The sequence below is a fragment of the Phyllostomus hastatus genome, unplaced genomic scaffold (assembly GCF_019186645.2).
Source record: "Phyllostomus hastatus isolate PE091 unplaced genomic scaffold, TTU_PhHast_1.1 phas_contig_58, whole genome shotgun sequence".
NCBI lineage: Eukaryota > Metazoa > Chordata > Mammalia > Chiroptera > Phyllostomidae > Phyllostomus > Phyllostomus hastatus.
In genome coordinates this window covers 58,891,287-58,916,209 of record NW_025333916.1, presented here as the reverse complement: position 1 = coordinate 58,916,209, position 24,923 = coordinate 58,891,287, and the positions used below count along the sequence as shown (strand labels likewise).

The 24,923-nt window shown below is 47.2% G+C and overlaps 1 protein-coding gene and 1 non-coding gene across 3 annotated transcripts in view; one reads left to right on the top strand and one right to left on the bottom strand.

Moving 5' to 3' along the window:
• Nucleotides 1-3,877: 3,877 nt before the first annotated feature.
• On the bottom strand, nucleotides 3,878-4,042 carry LOC123825003. The gene has a single exon (XR_006786793.1). It is a non-coding gene; the product is annotated as a U1 spliceosomal RNA (small nuclear RNA).
• A 4,748-nt stretch (nucleotides 4,043-8,790) lies between these two features.
• The window catches only part of PRKAA1 (protein kinase AMP-activated catalytic subunit alpha 1), a 32,724-nt gene continuing 16,591 nt past the window's right edge, over nucleotides 8,791-24,923 (top strand). The window contains exons 1-2 of one of the 2 annotated variants that reach the window (XM_045847834.1): nucleotides 8,791-8,917; nucleotides 24,494-24,635. In XM_045847834.1, coding sequence (XP_045703790.1) covers nucleotides 8,791-8,917; nucleotides 24,494-24,635 — 269 coding nt within the window. Of the gene's footprint in view, nucleotides 8,918-24,493; nucleotides 24,636-24,923 lie in introns of those variants that run through there. The other variant, XM_045847835.1, reaches the window with a different exon arrangement.

Genomic DNA, 24,923 nt, shown 5'->3' with positions numbered 1-24,923 from the left:
GAGCAGCCACTGAACGCATAACTAAGATGAGCAACAAACTGATGTTTCTGTGTGTGCCTCCAGTCCTCTCTCAAATCAATGAAGGGATGGGAGGGAGGGAGGGAGGGAGGGAGGGAAGCAAAATGATAAGGAGCTACTCCTGCAAAATAAGGATGGCCATTCAGGCAGACACCGTACTCAGCCTTTTTTGAGTTCCGGGTTGGTAGCAAAATGTAATCTTGGCTGTATTTAGCTGAAACTGTAGTATTGTATGTTCAAGAAAAGGAAAGAACTACACTATAGAGTTGTTTCTATTTAAGCACTGGCTTCACACATTAGTACATAGGGATTATATTTAGTTCTTTTTTTTTATTTCTGCTCAGAACAAAACAGTTCGAATCATAATCTAAAAGGAGCACAGGGCAGAGGCTATCAGTAACCTAAGGAATCAAGAATGGGATCAAGCAAAAGCTTTCTGGCACTGGCTGGTGTGGCTCAGTGGATTGGGCCCAGCCTGTGAACTCAGGTCATTCCCGGTCAGGGCACATGCCTGGGTTGCAGGCCAGGTCCCCAGTAGGGGGCGAGGCGGCCGATCGATCAATGTATCTCTCACACATTGATGTTTCTTTTTCTCTTTCTCCCTCCCTTTCATTCTCTCTAAAAGTAAATAAACAAAAATTTGTTTTAATAAAACGCTTTCTGTATAGTAAGGTGGAGGGCTGGTTTCTTAAGGAAATCCAGTTCGTCACGAGTGGAAGTGGTTCACAGAGCCACAGACTGAGAGGAAAACCTGCCTTTGTCCGTGCACCCACACCGTTATTCAGTGGGACCGTGCCCGGTGGTGAGGACGCGGCCTCGCCCTGCTGATCTCACACCACTCCCACGGAGTAAGAAACATCCTCCAGTCATGGTCAGCTGTGAAAACAGCTTTATTTGAATAAGTAAAGTGGTCCTACGTAATAGTCAAAAGTCAGAGTTGACTTGTCCTTCACTCTTATCTCTGAGCTTGGGACTCCTGTGAGCTGGAAGCCGGCAGTGGAGAGGGGGCTGCAGTGGAGGGGGCTGCAGTGGAGAAGGGGCTGCAGTGGAGGGGGGCGCAGTGGAGGGGGGCGGTGATGCCCCTCATCCCAGCCTCCTCACGCAGCTGCCCCAGGGCTGCAAGGGAGCTGCAAGTCCACTTCTCAGTGGGGCTAACGGGCGGGCAGGAGGAGGGAACCGGGGTGAGGGAGTGGGGTGGTGCCTCCTTGGCTGGACCCCGCAGGTGATTAACCTGACTTTTTCTCTCTCGGGCACTCCCGTGACCTTTTTGGAGGTTATTTCTCCTGTAGTTCCTTCTTAGTTTGAAATAGTCCTGTGTGAGCCCTTCCCAGCCCTGGGAATCCAGCCCCTTCTGAACTTTTCTCTGCCTCTGAGGGTCCTGTTGCGGGGTCCCAAGCTACCCCACGCTGCCTCTCCGAGGGGCCCCCAGGAGACTGCCCACCCCGGCCCGTACACGTTCCTCAGTGACTTCAAAGCCCTCCGAGGGGTTCCTTTCACGTTCCCCTCGCCAGGTTTAGCGCTAGAATGTATCAACCCTCTTTTCCAAGAAGGCTGGGTTGAAGAAAACATTCTTCAAAAGAAGTTTCTTGACTCATCTCTCCCTTTTGGACATCTGTGTCCTTGATTGGGCTGAGGATTGTAAAAGCTGTGACCAGTTTCTTGGACACATTTTGTGTGTCTGTGTGTAAGCTGGTAGTGCCCTGAGGCAAGACAAGCCGTATTCTGATGGAATGTTACACTTAATGTAGCTCTGCAAATAAATATCTAGCAAGTGTAAAAAGTATTAGCTTTGCTGTCCAAAATGTCTAAAATGACTTGAACTCCTGAGTGTTAATATGTGAAGAAAAATGAATAAATCCTTTAAGGGAAAGGTCTTTGTATTTTTATTTATACAATTGCAAATTGTATAAATAAATCTTAGATAAAATTTGTATAAATTTTAGAGAGTGGAAGGGAGGGTGATAGAGAAAGAGAAAAGCATCCGTTTGTTGTTCCAACTTATGCATTCCTTGGCTGACTTCTGTTCGTGCCCTGATTGGGGATAGAACACACCTTGGCGTGTCAGGATGATGCTCTGACCAACTGACCTACCAGGCCAGGGCAGGCCTTTTTCTTTTCTTTTCTTTTCTTTCTTTCTTTTTTTTTTTTTTAACTGATAAAACAGGGCATTGCAGACTGGTCCAGCTTCCTCAAGTTGAGGCAGGAGGTTTTTCTGGCCTCAGTTTCCTCGACTGTGAAGTAAGATTTAAGCTCCCAGTTCTGACATTCTCCCCATAATTCCCTGAGCCTCAGGCCCCTGTGGGAGAGCAAGTCTCCATTCCCTCAGTTGACCCCTCGCAGTGACATTCATGTCTAAAGAGTTCAAGTTTCCCTTTGGGGAACGGAGCTGGTCAAGATGAATTTGCTAAGGGTAAAATGCCTTCACAGACAGTTCAAGTTTTTCCTAACTGTTAATTGTAGAAAAATACTCAGCCTCACCCCAAGGAAGCCATCCAAATAAGTCAGCCCTCTCTCTGCGTTTCAAAGAGAGCTTTCAGTATCTGCTAATTTCTCCCAAACAGTCCCCGCAGCTTGAGGGACTGTGGTTGCAGGAGCTGGATAACACTCGCTTCGGGGCTGCTGGGTAAATGTGCTGCAGGGGTGCGGCTGGCCTCATCTCAGGGCCAGCGTCAGCCTTCTCTGCAGCACCGTCTCTGGCAGTGCACCCAACGGCTGCTCTGGGCTCAGGGCGCCCAGTGACGTGGCCCCAGAGTCTCATCTGCAGTTACCGTTAGCCAGAACAGCCCCATGTCTGCTCTGTGCCCCCAGAGCAGGGTATCGTACTCCACTCTGGTTCGTGGAAACCACAGGCTGGAAGAGTCTGTGGGGGGCGGGGGGAGCCTTTGGAAGTAAACTCCTAGAGTGAGCACCACTCGCTCTGCCTCTCCCTTATCCTTTTGACCCTTGAAGGTGCTAATGAGCTTTGGAGAATGAGCTTTGGAGAGCCATATAAGAAGATGGTACTATTTCCAGAGGACCTGGAATAGGACCTTTGGGGGTGGCTGTGTCAGTAAGGACTGAGTAGCCTGCACAGTTACACAGTCTTGTTGGGGCCTTTCACTGCTTTAATGTCGGTGATTCAGGCCGAGCCCTCCAAAGGCCACCTCTAACCCCTCTCCCTCCTTTGATGATCCCCCTCCTCCTCCATGCAGCCCACCCCAACCCATGCCCACCTCGGTCACTCACTCAACACACTTCATCCACACAGGTTAGTCTTAGAATGAAAGGCACATGTATGCTTTAAGTAATGGCACTAAAATGCCCTAATTTCAGATTTAGTATCTGTCAGGCACTTAAAGCCATTATTATCCAAAAAAACCCAAAAACAAAAAACCCCACAAACCCTAAAACAAAAAAAAAACACTGAAGCGAGCACAGAAAAACAACTCTCACTGTGCAGGGGTGCGTGGGTTAAGCATTTGCGGAGTATTCCTGGTTGATGCTCCTCAGCTACTTGGTGGGGATTCGGTTGAAAGGCAAAGGGAGCCAAGGAAGCACGTTCCTGCGATTCCTACCACCTGAGCTCAAGTCCAGTCTCAAGGTCAGACTTTATCTCCATCAGTCCACCTTCTCCACCACACCACGCACTTCGCCTGCTCCCATCATTCATGCACTCCCAGGTAATTAAGAATTGTTTGCAAATAGGCTTGCCAATTGGTCAAAAAATCTAACTGTGGAACAGGCAGAATACTCATGGCCTGCAAACACTTGTCCAACTCCGAAACAGCATTCTTATTTTTGTATCCTTGAGGAGGTGCATTTCTGTGGCTCACAGGCACTAACCAGAGAGGAAAGTGGAGATATTGGCTTCTTTTTCAGTCCGGAGGGAGCACTGTCACGGCCCTCCAACTACCACAAATTATGCAGTTAGGTTTCCCACATTCGGGGAAATCGTAGGGGTCAGCACATCCAGAGTGCGGTGAATAAGCCTCACCCTGGGAAAACCACCTTCGGGATCACGGTGTCTCTCCTGCCAGGGAAGTGTGGGAAATGTTTGCCTTAACACAGAACTGGGACGCTGAAAGCACTGTTTAAGACCGGGTGCGGTACCTTAGGACACAGCCAAGCACAGCTTGGTTAATTACACTAAGGCCGATCGAAGTGGGTCTGGATCTGAAGCTTGACCCGATTCTCAGATGCTACCAGGGTGTCCTATAATCCAACTCACTTCCTGCATTATCTACCTGGGGATCGCATTAAACCTCCAGGGTTAGGGATTCAGTCTACAGCGTGCCCTCACCTCAGCCCCTGTAACCACTGGCTCTTCTCCAGAGGGCCTCGGGCTTCCTCCCCTCTGTGATTCTGCACGTGCTCGTCCCCTGCGTGGGATGCCTACCCCAAGTTCCCCCATGCCATGGCTGCCACCCTTTGAGTAAGAAGCACCATCTCATATTGCTCCTCTAAACCTATTCAAGTGCAAGCCCTCATGGGCCTCCACAATTAAAGGTTATACCCTCCTCTCATAATCCTGTTAGGGCCAATTATGTGTGGGTTTTTTTTAAGATTTTATCTGTTGCCCTGGCTGGCGTAGCTCAGTGGATGAGCTTGGGCTGTGAACCAAAGTGTCACAGGTTCGATTCCCCGTCAGGGTACATGCCTGGGTTGCAGGCCATGACTCCCAGCAACCACACATTGATGTTTCTCTCTCTCTTTTTCTCCCTCCCTTCCCTCTCTAAAAATAAATAAATAAAATATTAAAAAAAGATTTTATTTGTTTATTTTAGAGGGGAAGGGAGAGAGGAAGGGAAACATCAGTGTGTGGTTGCCTCTCACACGCCCCCTGCTGGGGACCTGGCCACACCCCAGGCATGTGTCCTGACTGGAAAACCAACCAGCAACCCTGTTGGTTCGCCGGCCGGGGCTCAATCCACTGAGCCACACCAGCCAGATGTGTTTTTACGGTAGCATCTATCACATTGCTATGACCTGTTGCAGGCAGATACTGTTCCTTTGTTTTCTGAGTCCTAGCAAACTGCCTAATACCCACCTAGTTGTTTGTTTAATAAATACTGAATATTAGTTACAGCATAACTGCAACTGAGCTAAGGGAATATTAGGCTGCATTAATAGCAGTGGAGTGCTCAGAATTTTTACCTCTAATGACTGTACTTAGAGGAAGACATGGAGGAAGTGTAATGTCCACCTGACAGTGTCGGGTGTGCTAACACCATGATGTCTCTCAGAGCTAGGAGGCCTCAGCTCCCTTAGAATCTCTGAAGGGCCACAGAGGAAGCAGCTGACAAGAACTGCTGAGCGTCTCACCCAGTGTTGGGTCATCCTGGTGTGTGTTCATCAGCACTGAAATGTACTGTGACTTACTTGTGCTAATAAAAGCTGAAGGGCTGAAGTCGGAAAACAAGTACTTTTTCCCTCGCCTTGAACTAGAACGGATTCAAGGCTCCTTCTCTAATGCCACTCCTGCCCACTGATGTTCCAGTTTGCTTTGCTTTGCTTTGATAGGGACAGGGTTAGAACGGACGGGCCCAGAAACCGGGTGGAAGCCACAGTCTACCTTATCTTTGCATTTGCGCTGGCAGATGTCAGACGTGTGAATGGTATCTATCCCAGGAGGAGGGGGGAGAGAACGCAAGAGAATCCTAGATGAGAAACTCCTCCAGAGCTGGGAACGTGACTCGTCATTTTGTATCTGTCCACAGGGCCTGGTAGTTACCAGAGCCTGGAAGTGAAGGTCTGGGGAAGGGGTCAGTGGGAGAATAAGAGGAAGAGAGAGTGGAAGAAAACGTGGCAAACATTTTGAAAAAGGAATGAAGGAAAGAGGGAAAGCAAAGAAATAAAGAGGGCTTATTTTATTCCTTGCTTTCTCAGAAACATTCAGTTGTTTTTCTTTTAAGATTTTATTTATTTATTTTTAGAGAGGGAAGGGAGGGAGATAGAGACAGAGAAACATGAATGTGTGGTTGCTGGGGGTCATGGCCTGCAACCTAGGCATGTGCCCTGACTGGGAATCGAACCTGCGACACTGGTTCGCAGCCCGCGCTCAATCCACTGAGTTACGCCAGCCAGGGAAACATTCAGTTTTTAACAGGACGAGAAAAACCACAGCAGTATAAGCTGCTCAGACTATGGGAGACTGGATAAGATGATTTCTAAGTTGCTAGTCAGTCCTTTGATCTATGATTTTAGGCTTTATTTCTCCAGCAATGCTTTTGAGTGAGTTGTGGCATTTAATACATACTTATTAAATAGAATTATAATCTAAAATAACCCCGAAGCAGAAAAGCAAACTTTCCTGATATTTCTGCTATACAAAAAAGTTTATGTTACTTTCCAAGTCAGGTCTTCATAGTTTCAGGAAGAGACTGGCAGTGGGTTTGCGAAATTCAGCTTCTGTTTGTTCCCCTGTAAGATGCTCTGTGGCTTTCCTGGAACTGTGCAGAGCCGAGGAACCTTGTGATTTTTTTTTCCTTTTAGGTTAAAAGAAATAACAGATACATATTTAAAGTAATTTAATTTATTATGTGGATGGGAGGAAATTGAAGGGTTTTTTCCCCCTTTAAGAGAATCCAGAGAGCGCTTTCTGCTTGGTAGACACCCCCAAAGCCTGAGCTGCAGAAGCTCCCAAGACAAACCAGTGAAGGTGAAGAAACCAGAAAGCAAAATAACAACAGTAACCACTGCCCCTCCTAAATATCTCAGTAATAAAAGAGTTCTTAGCGTTTTGGCCCTTCAGAATACAAGCAGCCCTTAATAAAGAAGGAACTGATGCCCTCTCCAAGGACAGTTGTACCTTGGCTCTGCTCATTTCACGTAATTCTGAGCTCAAAGGCTTTTCCTTCCTCTGCAGCACCTTGCTTGAAACACAGCAGTAATTAATGCACGCTGCTTTGATTTCATAAATAAAAAGCCTGCACAAGTTAGGACAGTTGGCAACTTTCATTGGAAAAAAATAACATTTTCAGTCTTTTACTTTTTAATATTATTTTCATGAAGAGTCAAACTCTGCCCATTGACACTGGCCCAAATGCTATGACACTGCAAAATTAAGATCATATAAAGCTTTTTGGTTTTTTTTTTTTGCCTCTTTTGGACACTACAGTCTGCCCACATTGAGTAATGAACTCACTTAAAAATTCCTTTTGTTGTTTACAAAGAAAGTATATTTATTAAAAATAAGTATACTGTCTGCTTCCGCTGTGATATAACATGATGCCATTTGTATAGATAATAGCCCAGATCTTACTCTCCAAGCATAATAAATATTTGTCCCCTCCTCTTGTGTGGCTCCCTGTTGGCAGCCTCTGCAGAGGACAGTCATCACATTCCTGGCCTGGATTTTGGCTCAACAGTTCAGAGGCCCCCAGGCAGATTACAAACTGTGGCAGAGTGTGTGGGGGTCTCTTGTTTGTACACAACAGATTCGTCATAAATTTACCAAGAATTCAGATAATCCTTCTGTTTCAGCCTTTACCTGTAGATCATGAGAAATATGGTGGGGATCCACGGCGCCCTCCTCAACTGCGTACTGTTACCAGAATAAAATGTACCAAAAGATGTCCACATTGGGGAAGAGATGTAATAAAGATGCTTGGATTAGAAAAAGTACATTCTCAAGTTCACAGGAACATCCATCCCTTCAGTGAACGAAAAACCGAAAAGTGGTTCAACACTTGATAAGAGTCCAGCCCCTCAGCTGCCCCAAGGACGCCCAAGGAGGGCATGCCCACACGTGCCTCCAGGGCCCTGGGGAGTTAGTGCGGTGGCATCCCAGCCCCCTGGACCAGAAAGCAATTAAGTCTTAATGCCAGAGCTGTTTCAGATTGGAAAGTGCAAATCATTTTCATTTACAGATGGTGAGAAAGTGTTCTCATTAAAATATAGTTTAAATGCCGCTCATTTTTACTGACATAAAAAAAACAACTGTTGACTGATCTGTTGGGTGCAACTGTAAGCGTTATTTTCAGTTCAGTGAAAGTCTACATTTTAAGGGTAATCTAAAATGCAATTCGCATGCCTCAAAATGTGTGGGTAATATCCCAGTCCTTGAACCCCAATATATTCACACACATCCCCAACCTAGTCCTTCCATCAGAGCCTGCTTGGGGGAGGAAACTGCAGGAAGGCGTCCAGGTGGAAGCAAACCCCACAACGCCGTTCGAGCTGTCGCGGTGCCGAAGGGCAACTTACGGGCTCAAAGTAAAAAAATAAAAAATTTAAAAAAATTGGAAAAAAAAAAAAAGGAGCGGCGGGAGGGGGGTGGGGGACTCGTCACAGAAGTAACTGACAACTGCCCGTGGCTGCGGGATTCCACCCGCGCAGGGAAAACGCAAAGGCTGGAAGGCGGTGGCAGGGCGGTGTCCTCACCACGTTCCAGTGCAGGCTGCACTGGGAACTAGCCGCCCATCCGCTCGGCCCGAGCGCGCTGCAGGCACCGCAGAGCGGCCCCCCGACCCGGCAGAAATCGGCAGGGCAGACCCCAGCGGGGAAGGAGCCCGGGGGGCGGGGGGGGGGCGGCCCTGGGGGGCGGCCCTGCCGGCCGGCCGGCCGTCCCGCGGGCAGGTGGGCGGGCGCCGCGCGGCGGAGATGCGGGCGAGCGCGGGAGACGGTTCCCGCCCCGCCAGGGGGAGCGTCTGCGCCGGCGGCGGCGGCGGCGGCGGGGCCTCGGCGGGCTGCGCTGGGCGGCGGCTGGCGGCGGGGCCCCCCTCCCGCGTCCCCACACCCCCGCCCGCCCCCGGCGCGGCCCTGCCCGCCCCCTCCGCCCCCTCCCGCGGCGCCATGCGCAGGCTCAGTTCCTGGAGGAAGATGGCGACGGCCGAGAAGCAGAAACACGACGGGCGGGTGAAGATCGGCCACTACATCCTGGGCGACACGCTGGGGGTCGGCACCTTCGGCAAAGTGAAGGGTGAGGACCCCCGGGCGAGGCCGCGCCGCGGCCCCGGGACGGCGACTTCCGCCCCGCGCGCCGCTTCATCCCCCACGCCCCCTGCGTCCCGCGTCCCCGGGCTCGACAGCCCCGCTCCTGCGTCCGGCGGGCGCGGAGCCCGAGGCCGCGGCCGGCCGGGGCCCTCCCGGGCCGGTGGGGGTGGGGCGGGGGCCGGTCGCCATGGCGACGGCGCCGCGGCCGGGGGCTCGCCCGCGCGAGGGGCGGAGACGCGGCGGGACGAACTTTCCCAGGTGCGGGCGGGGGCTCGCGGCGCGCTCCGCGGGCGCCCTGGTTCGCCCCGGCGGGGCGCGCTCGCTCGGCTCGGGGCCAGCCCACCGCTTGCCTGGCGTTTCTCGGCTTTGTCCGCGTTTCCGTCCTGTTCGGGGGGCTGTCGGCGTGCCTGCCTCGGCTGATTCTCCAGTGTGAACTGTGTCCCCCCCGAAGTCAGGTTGCTTTAGGGGTAGCTTACACAATTGGAAAAAAAAAAATGGCCATCCTGTCGGAAAGGGTGACTAATTATTTTTCGGAGCAGCCGATGCACAATAACCTGGTCCTGTGTTTGCGATGCCTGGTTTCTGTTCTGAGTGCAGACTCGCCTGCAGCGTTTCCGAGGGACCCCCTTGCAGTCCCTGCGCCGAGCCCGACCCTGGCAGCTCGTGCGGATGTTGCACCCGGATAGTGTTCACCAGATCGTTAATGGAGTTCCTTTCCCTCTGTTTTCACAGGGCATTTACGTCTTAATACGCAATTTAGTGCGCATCATTTGAACTTTGTTTTTTTTTTTTAAGAAAAGTGTGTGGATTCTCTTACTCGTGTGTTTCAAACAGTATTCTGCAAATAGCAAACTTGTTTGTTCTTTGGTCCATCAATTTAGGCTCAGGAAGTTTAAAACTTTGTGAGGCATATTTTTTTGTCTTTAAAACATTTGACTTTGTTATCAGGGAGGCAGAGGAAAAAAGTATGACACTGACAAGAATTCATGCCTTGGCTTTCCAGGAGCAGCCTGTGACTTGCAGGTAATGTTTGACTGGAAAGTCGGAAAAGTTGTGAAAGTCTGTACAGTGAATTAACTAACTGAGCCTTGTTCTACTAGAGTTAAATAAACACTTTCTGATTTTATCTGGGGTTGGAACAGGAGAACCCTTCCTTCTTTTGCCCTTTCTCACTCACAGAACTGAAAAATTGCTGTAGAGCCGCACAGGGAAGCAACTGTCGAAACCTTCTGATGAAAATCAGCAGGGCCAACAATGTACAAAAAGCAAGAAGCAAATGGCAGAATAGGGTGATAGCATCCATGTGGGTGGGTCTGTATTAGGTCATGAGATGGTCGTGTTCCCCAGGTTATTTGTTTATTTTGGTGTGCTGTCTCTTTGCTGGTTAGCAATTGCAGACTGCTTTTAGTTTACAAGTACTGGTAAGAAAAGTTCATTTGTCCCTCCCCCTGCCCCAAATGGTGGTGGCCGTGTTGACACCTTCGCCCCTTCCACAGCTCTGCTTGGGTTGGGATGCTCGTTCTCCTAGTACAGACCTGAGCAGAGTCAGGTCTCTTTTTTTTAATGTTTTTTAAATTTGTTAGGCGGCTTTTGGCATAGCAGATAGGAAGGCAAGAGGAAATTTTTTTGTTTTGTTTCCCGGATCCGGTCTGTGATGTGGTTGTGGCGTGAGCGACAGTGACTTACTGTCCCTCACCCTCCCCTGCCCCCCCAGTGCCTCACCGTCCAAGACAGTAACTTCATCAGATGTAGCAGGGCCCGTGTGAGCCGCGGGATCCTAGGTCTCATAGAGACGGCTCAGCTTGTTCGTAAATACATCATTGGGTGTTGGTCAGAATCCTTAACCAGTGCATTTGTAAGTTGTTAAAGAGTTGGGGTGCTTTGTGCCCCGATAGACAATTCAACTCAGCCTAGAGAGAACATCTCTTTCTGCAATTCTTTCCGGAGGAAATGTTGGTGTTCCTCTCATGAACCTCATTGGCTCTTCCAGTCCCTCTGGCCAGGGATGCCCTGTGCCAACTGGCTTAGGCTTTGGTTCCTAGGTAGGCACTGGCAAGGGGAGTGGAATTGCCCTTGGAGGGATATGGCCACTCGTGTGTGTGTGTGTGTGTGTGTGTGTGTGTGTGTGTAGCAGGTGGGGGAGGGGAACCTTCTTCTGAAGTACTTGGATAGTGTAGGGGGACAGGGTAGATCCCCAGACAGAAATGGATATTCTAGGGAGAGAAGGATATAGTTGCTCAGTGAACAGGCAACAATAGCTCCTCTAGTGGTGATACCGGCAAAGAACACTAGCCTTAATGTGACGAGAATTGTTAAGAATAATATGATTAGTCATATATTTCAATGGAGATAATTTGGAGTAGAAAGAGCTTTTAAAGTTAGCTAAACACACTGGTAAAATTAACATAGAAAAGGAATCTATGAGGGAACTGTAAATTTATGATGATTATTTTGTTTCCTATTACAGGCTAAAGAAAAATCCTTTGGTAACTTACCCCTGACGTTTTGAGGGGAAAGTTTAAACAGACAACTAGGGTTAATTTGGAACTGTGCTTGAATTGTCTTTTGTCACTCCCAGGCCCCCACACCTGTAGTCAAGGTGTCAGTCTCCCCTCCGTTGCTGGTCCACGCCCCGTTCCTCCAGGTGGACCAGTACCAAGGCCCCACGAACAAAGACTCGGAACAAAGACTCACAGGATGCTGCAGTCAGTCAGAATGGCAGTGTTTTGTCAGTGCTCCCAGAGAAGGCTGCCTTTGCGTTGTTTGTGTGTAGACTCTATTTAGTTGATGAGTATTTCCACATAAAACTGCAATGTCAGTTAAATAGGTGAGTGTTTTCTTTGTAAATGAGTCACAGGGCAAGTTGTTTAAACATTTAAGTAAAAAATCTATATATGAACTATATATATCAGCATGGGTGAATCACAAGTATATAAAATTAGGTCACTAAAGCGGAAGAAGTAGAAGGATATGTATACTCGATATTTATGTAAATTTAAAAAAACATGCAAAAACATACATTGCTGGTTGGAATACAAATTGGTATCATCCCTCTAGAGTGTGACAGTATTTATTAAAATTAACCCAGTAATTCAACTTATAGGAATTTATTCTATATACTCCTGTGTGTGAAATAATGAGTCATTCATTGTCATATTGTTCGTAAATGCAAAAGATTGGAAGTAACTTTCTAATAGGATTATGGTTAAATTATGGTTTATTCATATAGTGATATGCCTTGCAAAAATAAAAAAAAACCAAGAGACTATATAATTTAAGAAACAGTTTCCAAGGTGTATGTTTTTTTTAAAGATTTTATTTATTTATTTTTAGAGAGGGAAGGGAGGGAGAGAGAGAGAGAGAGAGATATCAATGTGCAGTTGTTGGAGGCCATGGCCTGCAACCCAGGCATGTGCCCTGACTGGGAATTGAACCTGCGATGCCTGGTTTGCAGCCCGAGCTCAATCCAATGAGCTATGCCCGCCAGGGCCCAAGGTGTATGTTTTAAAAGGAAAAGTAAGGGAGTAATAGAACAATACCTATAGTATACCTTCCATTTATGGACAAAAGCAGGGCAGCTATGTATCTAATTGTAAACACTTGCTCCTGTATAGAGTGTCTCTTTAAAGATACAAATGAAACGGTGTTACATTAGTTGTTCAGGGGAGGGGAAGTAGGTCGCAGGGAGACATTTCACTGTGTATCCTTTTGTACTTTTGAAGTGTGTAGTGAAAGAATACACAAAATTAAATTGGCAAGCTAAGCATGGGAAAACAATCTTCCTGTATTGTTTGTGGACTCATACTTGTGGGAAAGGCAAACACCACGTTCAAGAGAGGGGTTACCTCTGGGGAGAGAGGGAGGAGACGCATCTGGGAGGAGCCACACTGGGCTTCAGTTGTACTGTCTAATGCTTGAGCCATGGGGGTGGGGGGCCGTGAGACGTGGATGTGTGGCGTGCCTTTCGGGGCGCCTGAAATGTTTTGTAAAAAGGTAGCTGTCTCAAATTTCCACGTACAGCTGTTAAAGCTTACCCCTCTCCAGGGCAGCTTTCTTCGCTAGTATTTTTAGTCGTGAGATTTCTATCCTTTTGATTTTAGAATGGGAATGACATCGTTAGGTGATTAGAATATTCTCAGTAGATATTTCTGTCTTTGTGGGTGGCATCTCTCTCCTATTTAAAATCCTCTCTTTCAAAGTATGATCTTGATTCAATTCAGGATTACGTATCTGATTAGAAGAGCATTCGTTACAGTGTCCCACAGTGAGACAGAGTTCCCTTTGGAGAGCAAGAGAGGGTCTCCTTAGCTAATATTTAGTTGACAGCTCTGCCCTTTCTTGGGAGGGAGACGGGAATTCCGGTAACCTTTGCTGTCAGTTGTCTGCAGGTGTCCCGTTTCGTCCAGAAGCAGCACCTCCGCACTACTGCAAAGCAGTGGCAGTGTGGAGAGTAAAACTTTGGGCTTTGGAAAGGGGGGCATCTCAGCCATGCATCTCCTGGCACAGTCCACTTCTGGCTCTGACTGATGAGGGAGGAGCACTTAATTTGGCTGCAACTGAGTTTCGTCGGTGGGGAATCTCCAGTCTCGTTTTGAGAAAGCTAGGATTATTGCGAGGCTGAAATGCGACCATGTGTATTTCCTAAGGTGTAGGACACTATAGTTCTGCAAGTATTGTGCTTCTGAAATTCTAACATTGAAGTATTTCGGTAACTGAGTTCAAGGCAAATATTTCTGTTCCTATCAGTAAGGAAAGCACAGATTATCGTAGGATGGCGTTAAACTGCCGAGATGTGCTGGGAAGAAAGAGGGAGTAAGAGAGCGGTCAGACTGCTCACTGCCCGCTCTGGGAGAGTCATCAGTGTGGGGGCATTGTTTTAAAACCTCAGGAGGAACAACCTCTCCAGTTAAGTAAGACTGGAATACCAGGCTAGACAACTTTTAACGGGGTTCTTTACTACTGGGCATTTTAGAGCCTTTGCTGTGTTAATGTGCATAGTGAGCTTCTTTTTTAAAAGTATTTTTTAACTGATTGTGCTATTACAGTTTTCCCAATTTTTTCCCCTTTACCCCCCTCCACCCTGTCCCCTCAATATTCCTCCCACCTTAGTTCATGTCCATGGGTCGTACATGTAAGTTCTCTAAGTCCTCTGTTTCCTGTACCATTTCTTATCTTTCCTCATCTATTTTATGCCTACCAATCATGCTTCTTCCTCCCTGTACCTTTTCCCCCTATTCCTTCCTTCCCCCTCCCCACTGGACTCCCTGTGTGTGATGTCTATTTCTCTGGTTCTGTTCCTGTTCTGGTTGTTGGCTTAATTTTTGTTTTCATTGTTTTTCTTTTCTTTTAGGTTCATTTGTTGATAGTTATGAGTTTGTTGTCATTTTATTGTTCATATTTTTGATCTTCTTTTTTTTTAAGATAAGTCCCGTTAATGTTTCGTATAGTAAGGGCTTGGTGATGATGAACTCCTTTAACTTGACCTTATCTGAGAAGCACTTTATCTGCCCTTCCATTCTAAATGAAAGCTTGGCTGGATAGAGCAATCTGGGATGTAGGGCCTTGCCTTTCATGACTTCAAATACTTCTTTCCAGCCCCTTCTTGCTTGTAAAGTTTCTTTTGAGAAATCAGCTGACAGTCTGATGGGAACTCCTTTGTAGGTGACTGTCTTCTGTGGCTGCTCTTAGTCTTTGTCTTTAATCTTGGGTAGCTTAATGATGGTGTGCCTTGGTGTGTTCCTCTTTGGGTCCAACTTCGTTGGGACTCTCTGGGCTTCCTGGACTTCCTGGAAGTCTATTTCCTTCATCAGATTGAGGAAGTTTTCCTTCATTATTTGGTCAAATAAGTCTTCAACTTCTTGTTGTTCTTCTCCTTCTGGCACCCCAATAATTTGGATATTGGAATGTTTCAGATTGTCCCAGAGAATCCTCAGCCTCTCTTCATTTTTTTTTTATTCTTGTTTCTTCATTCTGATCCAGTTGGGTGTTTATTTCTTCCTTTTGTTCCAAATCATTGCTTTGAATCCTGGCTTCCTTCTTATCACTGTTGGTTCCCTGAATGTTTTGCTTTGTTTCATTTTGGGTATCTTTCATTTGTCCTTTCATTTTTCAACCAAGCTCAGTCAGTCCTGTGAGCATGTTGATTACCAGGGCTTTAACTTCTCCATCAGTTAGGTTGGCAATGTCCTCATCGCTTAGTTCTGAGGTTTTGCTGTGTTCTTTCATTTGGGCCTTATTTCTTTGTCTTGGCACACCGGCCTGGTGGTTCTGGTTGATTTTTTCTTTAGTTCCTCGGTTGTTGGAGCTCCAGCGCAGTTTGATTTTCTGGTGCTTCTGGTTGTTTATTGATGTTAGATTGGCCGTTATCCTCCTTTTGGTTGTGAGAGGAAGCAAAGGGTTTCTACCTACCCCCCCAGCTTGGCCGGAACTCTGGTCTGGATGAGTGTGTCTTCTTTAACTCCTTGGTTGTCAGACTCCCTTACAGTTCGATTTTCTGTCAGTTCTGGTGGTTTTTTGTTTTTTAATTGTTGTTGTTTTCCTTTCGGTTGTGCAAGGAGGCACAGTGTGTCTACCTACACCTCCATCTTGGCTGGAAGTCCATGAGCTTCTTTTTTTAAAGATTTTATTTATTTGTTTTTAGAGACAGAAAGGGTGGGAGAAAGAGAGGGAGAGAAACATCAGTGTAAAAGACAAACATTGGTTGCCTCTCACCCTCCCCCCCCAACCTGGGGGCCTGGCCCACAACCCAGATGTGTCTCCTGATTGGGAATCGAACCAGCAGCCTTTCAGTGTGTGGGGTGATGCCCAGCCCACTGAGCCACACCGGTCAGGGCGAGGTTTTGTTTTTGTTTGTAAATCCTGTGCAAACATCTGCTTTAAAAAATCGTTTATTGGTTTGAGAGAGAGAAAGAGAGTGAGGAAGAGGGAGAGAAACGCTGATTTGTAGCTCCCCTTACCGATGCACTCACTGGGTGCTCCTCACGTGGGCCCTGACCGGGGAGGGACCCGCAGCCTCGGGGTGGGTGACGACGCGCTCACGGCCGAGCTGCCGGCCGGGGCCCACGGCGGTTTTGAACGGGAAGACAGATGTCCTTTCCCAGATTTTCTTGATTGTGAATTTTTTTTTTTCCCTGTGGAGAGTCTCCAGTCCTAGGGTTTCGTAGAGCATACTCGATGAAATCTATTTTAATAATTTTAGTTTTGTGATTCTTCTGGCCCAGAGACAATTAGAGGCCCCAGACCAGAGCGTTGGGGAAGGGGCCGGAAGGGTTGGCCGTGGATAGCCCGCGAAGGAGGAGACGCGACTGCAGGGAGCAGAGAACCGCAGGAGCGGGGACCCGCTGCAGCCCAGAGCAGTGGTGCTGGGAGCCAGAAGTCCCGTCCAGCCAGGTGACTCCCCCTCGGGATGTCGCTGTGGGAGGACACAGGGGAGTGACTGACGTCACGCCCCCGGGCATCTGCTGGGTCCCCGGCTCTGTACAGTGTGCTCCTTGAAGAGTACTCGGGCATGTGCAGTGCCCTTTGGAAAACCTGTTTCCCAAAGACCGTAACTCCGTTAACCTGTGAATGTCCATGGTGAATATCATTGCAGAAAACTCACTCCCAAACTGATGAACCTATTGTATCAGCATCCTGGGGCTATAGTAGCAAAGAACCACAAACCGATTCTCTCACAGGTCGGTCGGGGTTAGCGGGGTCACGCAGCCCTTTGGAGAGCACCGCGGAGCAGTCTGCGCCTTGCCGCTCCCGGCTGCCGGTGGCTGCCCGCGTTCCTCGGCTGGTGGGTGGCCGCAAAACCCAGGTCTCGGCCTCGGTCCTCACGCGGCCCCCTTCTGTCTGTGTGTGTCCGTGGTGTCTCTCTGCCTTCTCTCCTCTTCCTAGGAGGACCCCAGGCATTGGACATAAAGCTCACCCCAAATCTAGCATGGTTTCATGTTGAGATCCGTAACTCACTATGTCTGCAAAGACTCTATTTCCAGATAATTTTGGAGATTCCAGGCAGAGTTGAGTTTGGGGAGGAGGGAAACTATTCAACCCGCTACACCTGCCATTGTATTTTGTATGCTTATAGTTTATGCCCTTCACATCTCCTCTGATAATACCTTAGTTTTTAAGTAACTTTTAAATTGGCTTCATACGTAGAACGGCTTCTCGGTGTCTGGTGTTAAAACGGGGTTCGAGGAGACGGGATTCGTCTTCTCAGGCAGGAGAAAGGCCACAGTGGCGGCAGCACTGTTGTGGGCAGCCCTGCGTGTTTCTCAGATGGGTGAGTGAACTGTTAGCCTACTCTTCTTTTCAGAACTACAAGACTGTACATTAAGGACTCCTCTGACATGTTAACTTCTACCCCTTGTGTTTGATAAAAGGGTGTTCATATTTGTATTATTATACTGTGTAATGCCCTTTTCAGGATTATCTTTTTAAAAAAGTTTATCACATTTCACTTACCATTTGGAAAAAGCACAATATTTTCAGACGGACCTGGGCTCAGCTTCTGGCTTTGCAGGCCGCTCGCTGCCCGTTTGACCTTGGGCAGGTTAGTCCGTCTTGCCTGTGTGACCTTGGGCAGGTTAGTCCCTCTTGCCTGTGTGACCTTGGGCAGGTCAGTCCGTCTTGCCTGGGTGACCTTGGGCAGGTCAGTCCGTCTTGCCTGGGTGACCTTGGGCAGGTCAGTCCGTCTTGCTGTGCTTCCTGACCCGCCAGGCGTTGCTACCAGGGCTGCTCTGCCAGGGCTGGTGGGACTTCGAGTCAGTGTGTCTGGGTACATGGTGGGAATGTTGTGAGTATTCACTACAGTAAATTGTATACCTAAATTATATTATGTATTAACTAGATTTATATTTTTTAGAAATAGTAATCATTTAAAAAATCTGATTTAAATTCAAGTCAATTTAATCCGTGCTCTTCTGCGACCCGACAGTGTTCCCGCGGTTTCGTGGTACTGGTGCCGTCCCTGTCCAGGCCCTGGTGCCCTACGAGGAGATGTCTGGCAGTGACCTGCTGAAAATTCACCACAGTCGGGAAAAGGGTTGGACAGCGGAAGCCAGGCATCTCAGGGTCGGTGTTGATGGGGAGGGGAAGGATGGAGCAGGTCGGTGGGTTTGAAGCTCAGGGAGACGGGAGCTAGATGTGCAGAAGTTACAGCTACTATCTACGGAACACGTACGTGCCTGGATGAGGGCGCGCTACTGACCCTCCGCGGAGAAGGGGGCCAGTCAGAGAGCTGAGATGAAACTGGCTATCCCAGAACAGTGAGGGCTGATCAGGTCGGGATGGGGGGCGGCTCTGGGAGAAATGGAAAATAAATAACCCTAGGAAGGAATAGCTACCATTTTTTATTTAATCAAGCACTGACTCTGTGCCAGCCACGATGGACATGCATACTACTTGACGTATTCCTTACAGTTACCTGCGTGGGATATGTGGCATTCCTGTGTTTACAGACGAGTGAATAGAGAGCTGAAGTGATCCAGTCCGCCCACGGCCAACGTGTGGTGCACACGCTCACGCAGGGACAGAGTGCAGGTCTGCGCGGCTGCGGAGCCAGCGCCGGCGCAGACCCGCTGCAGACCGCCGTCTCGCCTGGCGGTGGCGCTGGGCGCGCAGTCCTGCTCCTGGGCAGGCTCAGTCCGCCAACTCCTATCCTTGTTTTTTTTTTGTTTTTGTTTTTTTTTAAACTTCCCTTTGGATTTTTTTTAACGGAAAAGACTACAATGTAGTAAGTCCAATTTGAAAAAAATCACTGCGGAATAACTTTTCACATCGTCATTTGCATGTAAATCTTGTCTGCGTAGCTGGAAAATGTAGAATGCCCGGATAAATTTTGTTTGCTCTTGTTACATTTATAAAAATGTTTTCTGTAGCCCTCCTATGAGAGTTTATTATGTTGGAGTAACAATGTTTTAAACTGTTTTTTGCATTTGGTCACTTAAGTTACTTGCGGTCTTCGTTCTTGTACAAGACACTGCAGTAAACATATGTATGCATGTTTTTTCACCTACTTAGTTCTAAGTTAAATTCTGAGGAGAGGAACTGCAGATTTTTAGAAAATGAACGTCACCCTCAGTACTATTCTAGGACTTTGGTGACTCTTTGTGCCCTTAAAATATTCTTTCAGCTTACCCAGCCATGAACATTAGTACATTAATTTTCCATTTAAAGAAAACAAACTAGTCATGACTGAAGAACTAAGTAAACCCCGTCTGTTTGCTTTGTTCTTGCCTCGAGTGGGCGCACCCGTGCGTTCAAATGAGCTCTCTGCAGTTGCTGGCCAGGCACCAACCTCTCCAGGCCCCTGTCTCCGTTTTTGTTTGAACGTTCATGCAGTTAGACTTTGGTGACTGTCTCCTAGTGTTTCAAAAGAGAAGAAGTTATGCCTTCACACTGCTAATTTATAATTCGATGAAATGGTCATATATTAGAAAAAAAGTTTTGAGCTATACCTTGATTTCGTTCTGTCTGTCCTTTGGGGGTTACTTGCATTATTATTCATAGGTGGGAGATACGCTACTCTCCATGCGTGAGTTAAATTTTACTTGGTCCGGTATTCCTTTCCCTCTTATTCTTGCTAATTTCTTCCTCATTTTTTGGTATGTGTCCCATAAATTTTTGTCACATTTTTGCTACAACTTAACTGCTTTTGAAATTTTTTTTTTTCTGATGCAAAATTTGTCTGGCTCTGCTCTAATTTCATAACTTCTACATTGTCTTAACTATCACCCCGAAGTAGTTAATAGTTTTCCCTAAAACATTCATTTCTTGGGTGAGCTTAATGTGTATTCTCTGCCCCCCTTTTCTTCTTTGGTGCTGTAATTTTTCTTCCAACCTTGTAATTATTGTGGTCACCCTTGGAGGCCAGGAAGGTCACAGAACCCAGGCTGCTTTTGGTTAGCACCATTTTTCCTGGCAGCGTGAACAGGCACCGAGTAGGTGCTTAGCACAGAGTAGGTGCTTAGCACATGGTGCTGGGGGAGCACACTTGAGAGGGTGCTTTGAATCCCTCCTGCACTTCCTTATTTAACAGCAGAACGTATGCATCTGTTCTGAATCACCCCAGCTGTTTCTTAAAGCTGCCTGGGGCTGAAATTAAATGGATTAGAGCATGATATGAGAGGAGACTGGTTGATTTGTGATGGAGTTCAGGCCTAAATGGGTTCTACGGTAATATTTCCAAGTCTCAGCCTGCCAGTGTTACCAATATTGTGCATATTTCCCAGTGTTTCATCTGTGCACATAATGGGGAAAGGTTCCTCGTAAGTAAGACAGGGCTTGGAGATTTTGGGGGTCGTTGGGGCAGATGAGATTACTACTTATTTAGATATCAATGAACTAGATCTTAGAAAGAAAATACTTCTTGAATTGTGTTTTCACAGCCAAGTTGGTTGCTCTTAATCATGTCTGCTTGGTATTGGAGATTGAAGAAAGCCTTATCGGAAATAAGAATGTGCTTGACTTCCACAGTTCATTTTTGCTGTGACTGTAGAGTTTTCTTCCTCACTAATTTCACATATGTTTTAATGAGGTTTTGATAGAAGGAAGTACCAGGCCTGTCCAGAAGGTATCCAGCTATGTAATACGAAAAATAGAAACATTTATTGAAGGAGATACAAGATACAAAAAACACTGTGCATAGGACAATGACGCCTCAATCCCCTTCAAAGTAGGTACCTGGGGATCTCAAACAGTTCTCCCCATCGTCATTAGCTGCCCTGTTGTGATCTAAATCTGAACCAGATTCAGATTTCCTGAATCTGATCGATGGTCTGAAATTTCTTCCCTTTCAAAGGTGATGTTAGTTTTGGGGAAAGCCAGAAGTCACAGGGCACCAAATCTGGGCTGTGGGTGGACTGAGTCACCTGGGTGATTTGATGTTTCACAAAAACACCCCGCATGAGACAGGATGCATGAGTGGGTGCATTGTTGCGATGAAGCTGCCAGTCACCAGTTTCCCGTGACTGCGACCTTCTGAATCATCTGAATAGTTTCCGCAGAGGAATGTTCAAGCTTAGTGCAAAATTGGATGCAGAGTCTTTGTTCTACTGAGTCATTTTGAATGGACGGCCACACAGTACACATGCTTACCCAACGGTGGTGTCTACCGCCCCCCACTGACCAGTACAGTGAAGTCAGCATTGTTCACTCATGTGCATTCCAATCTCCTCTCCTTGGCTTTCAGGCTACATCAATGTTGCACAAACCATTCTTGTTACATTAACAATGGCTGGACTTTTTCCAGACCGACCTTGTTGTATATCCGGTGCATTCCGTTACTCTGCCATCTTTCAGGAAGCTGCTGTAATTTCTTAGCCATGGATGGTTTTGAGATTAGTTGAACTATAGAAAGAGTAGTTAAATTTAGAGTTTCCTTTTATATTATAGTAGCTTAAAAATGGCACTTTACTCTCTGATTCTGAGATAATCCTTTCGGTTACAGCAGGCTGGGCGCTGCAGTCGGACATTTGCTTGTTTGCTTGTGAGATTTGCTTTGTAAAGGCACCGTGAAGACTAAAGGGTCTGGTCAAAATGGAAGCTGAACTGGCTCAGTGGATTGGGTGCTGGCCTGCGAACGAAAGGGTCATTGGTTCAATTCCCAGTCAGGACACGTGCCTGGGTTGTGGGCCAGGTCCCCAGTAGGGGGCGCATGAGAGGCAACCACACATTGTTTCTCTCTCTTTCTTTCTCTCTCCCATCCCTTCTCTCTGGAAATAAATAAATAAAATCTTTTCTTTTTTTTTTTTTTTAAGAAAAGGATTGAGAGTTAGGGCTATAACTTAAACACCTTGAGTCTTACTTAACAAAGACTTTTTTCTCCCATTGTGAAATATCTGTGTAATTTGGCCTTGGATTTAACATTATTAATTAAAATATTTAAGCAAAGTAGCAGAGGCTTAAAAAATTCAGAATGGAGAGGAGCTACCCCATCCCTTGCGCTGGCCCTCTGGATTGCAGGGCCGGGGGTGGGGGCAGGAGGGCCCATGACTCGTTGTCTTGGTGAGCGTGGTGGGGAGCAGTGTGAACTTGCCAAAAACCTCTGAGTCTCATCTGTCAGGTTCTCCTTCTGGGGGGTTTGCAGAGATGGTGAGGCTCAGTTCTGTCCCAAATTCCAGATGAAGCTGGAAAGCCTATTAAGATTGGCCTGAGAAAAGTTCTTTGTTGAAGATAATGTTTTTTTTTAAAGATTTTATTTATTTTTAGAGAGAAGACAAGGGAGGGAGAGAGAGGGGGAGTGAAAGAGGGGGATGTGTGGTTGCCTCTTGCATGCCCCCTACTGGGGACCTGGCCTGCAACCCAGGCACATGCCCTGACTGGGAATCGAACCCGTGATGCTTTGGTTCACAGGCCCACGCTCAATCCGCTGTGCTACACCAGCCAGGCTAGATAATGTTTTAAACACAAGAAGTATAGAGTATCAGTATTGAGTTTTGAACTTAGAAACAGTAAAAAATATTGTATTCATCTGCTAGGGCTGCCAAAACAAAATGTTGCTGCAGAAATTTATTTTCTCACCGTCTGGAGTCTAAAGCCTGAGATCGAGGTGGCAGCAGGTTCGGTTCCTTCTGAGGCCTCGCAGCGTGGCTTGCAGAGCACCCCCCCTCCCCCCCGTGCTCACAGTGCCCCACGTGTGCCCCTGCGGTCTCTCCGTGTGTCCAGATTTTCTCTTACAGGGATACCCCTGAGGTGGGGTTCGGGCCTCCCTGAATTGTCTCATTTTAACTTAGTCACCTCTCTGAAGGCCGTGTCTCCGAATCCTGTCGCATTCGGAGGTATGAGGGGTTAGGGTTTCAATATGTAAAGTTTGGGAGAGACATCAGTCAGCCCATAACAAATGCAGATACCGAAGGAGGGATTTCCTGTTACCATTACCATAATTTTCGGCTGGTAATGATCCAGATTGCCAGGGAGAGGGAGAGCTCTCTGATAATGGTCTTACACGCTGCGTTCTAATTTCAAAAGGACCATTTTCTTCCTGGTAAGCTAAAACCCTAAATCACATACTTAAAAATTAAAATTTTTTTGTAAAGTAATACATGTATGTTTTAAAAGGTCAAATAGTGCTAAGAGGTATATTTATAAAACAGAATTCCCTATCCCCACTTTTAGCTCTTAGCTGTTTCTTCTTGTATTTGTCTTTTTTTTTTTTAGACCTCCACATTTCTGCCCTGGCTGGTGTAGCTCAGTGGATCGAGTGCCAGCCTGTGAACCAAATGGTCGCTGGTTCGATTCCCAGTCAGGGCACATGCCTGAGTTGTGGGCCAGGTCCCCAGTAGGGGGCACATGAGAGGCAGCCACACACTGATGTTTCTCTTCCTCTCTCTCTCTCCCTTCCCCTGTCTAAAAATAAAGAAATAAAATCTTTAAAAAAACCCCTCCACATTTCTAATTAATATATGCATGTACATAAGCCATCTCTTAATTCTTATTGACGGGCTTTTTTTTGTTGACTTCCTGTTATGGTAGATGAGGATATTCTCTTATACCTTCCCTCTTACCCCTTCATTCTCCTAATAACCTTACATCGTCCTTTGAAAAATACGTGTTTTGTGTTTTCATAATTGTGACTGTATAAAAACTGTTTGCTAAGCCAACATCGTGACTGTATTTTCTACAGAACTTTTAATTTTCCTTGGGTTCTTCCCTCATTTTTTCATTTGTTTCACTTTCTTTGAAACTAAGTTTAAATTCCCCACATCCTCAGATGTCTCTGTAAATTCTGTCAGTGTGATAGTCCACACTCCCACACCTGGACGACTCTTCTCCGTTTTCCCCTGTGGAAGTAACCATCTCGGCTTCGCTGCAACATTTCTGTTTGGGTCTGTTGCCTCCGGGCCTTCTGCGTATCTGTTAACCTGGGACTTTGCTCCTTCGCCACATTGGGGATCTTCTTCGTTTTCCTCCTGTAGTGGGTACCATCTTCTTGGTTCTGGAGAAAGGGTGAAGTTTCTGGAGACTTCGCCTCTATAAAAATGTCTAAATTCTATCACCATTGAATATCAGGGCATTGCATTCAAAATGAAAAGATAATCGCTTAATTTTTTTTCTTACGTTAAAAAATGGAAACTATATGCTCATGAACCAAGTTTTAAAAGGCTCACGGGGCTACGGGTGGGGAGGTTGCTACAGTGGGAGGGGGCTTTGTGGGGTGACACAGCTGTTCTGTGTCTGGTAGAGACAGTGGTCACACCAGGGTCCACCTGTGTTAGAATCCGTAGAACTGTACACCAAAAGGAAAAACGTGTGTGTGATTCAGTTGGTATGTGTGAGATTACGGTTTTAAAAATGAAAAACAAATGAAGAGAATTTAAAAGTGCGAAAAAAAAAGTCTCTCATCTTTCTCCCTTAGCCTTCCAGCCTCCTGGAAGGAACCAGCGTTACCAGTTTCTTCTGTGTTCTCCCACTCAATCACTCCTGTAAACACAGGCAGACCAGGCGGAGGTGAAAGGGAGTTCAGTTTGCTCAAGTATTTTCTGAGGACGCGAGGATGACTGCCCTTGGGATATACGCCTGCGTAAGTACCCGGGCAGGCCTGGCACTGACTCGTGGTCATGCTTCCCCCCTCCCGCAGTCGGCAAGCACGAGCTGACCGGGCACAAAGTCGCTGTGAAGATCCTCAACCGGCAGAAGATCCGCAGCCTGGACGTGGTGGGGAAGATCCGCAGGGAGATCCAGAACCTCAAGCTCTTCCGGCACCCGCACATCATTAAACTGTAAGCTCTGATTGTGCTACCTGCAGTCCTACCAGTTTTTCCCTCGTGTCTTGTTACCTGGTTAATATGAGAGGTGAGGAAGATGACTGTCACCTCCTGGGTCTGTTCTTGAGGATGCTGAAGTTTCTTCCTGTCCGTGTGTTTGTCTAACCCCATTCCGTGTCACTTAAGCCTGTGTTCCCGTGCTGCCCCTGTGCTCCTCAGCAGTCACCTTTCCCGTCCTGTCTCGTCTTCTGGACCCCTGCCCTTCTGTGGGTGACGCGCAGTGCCCTTTGTGCTGCAGAACCG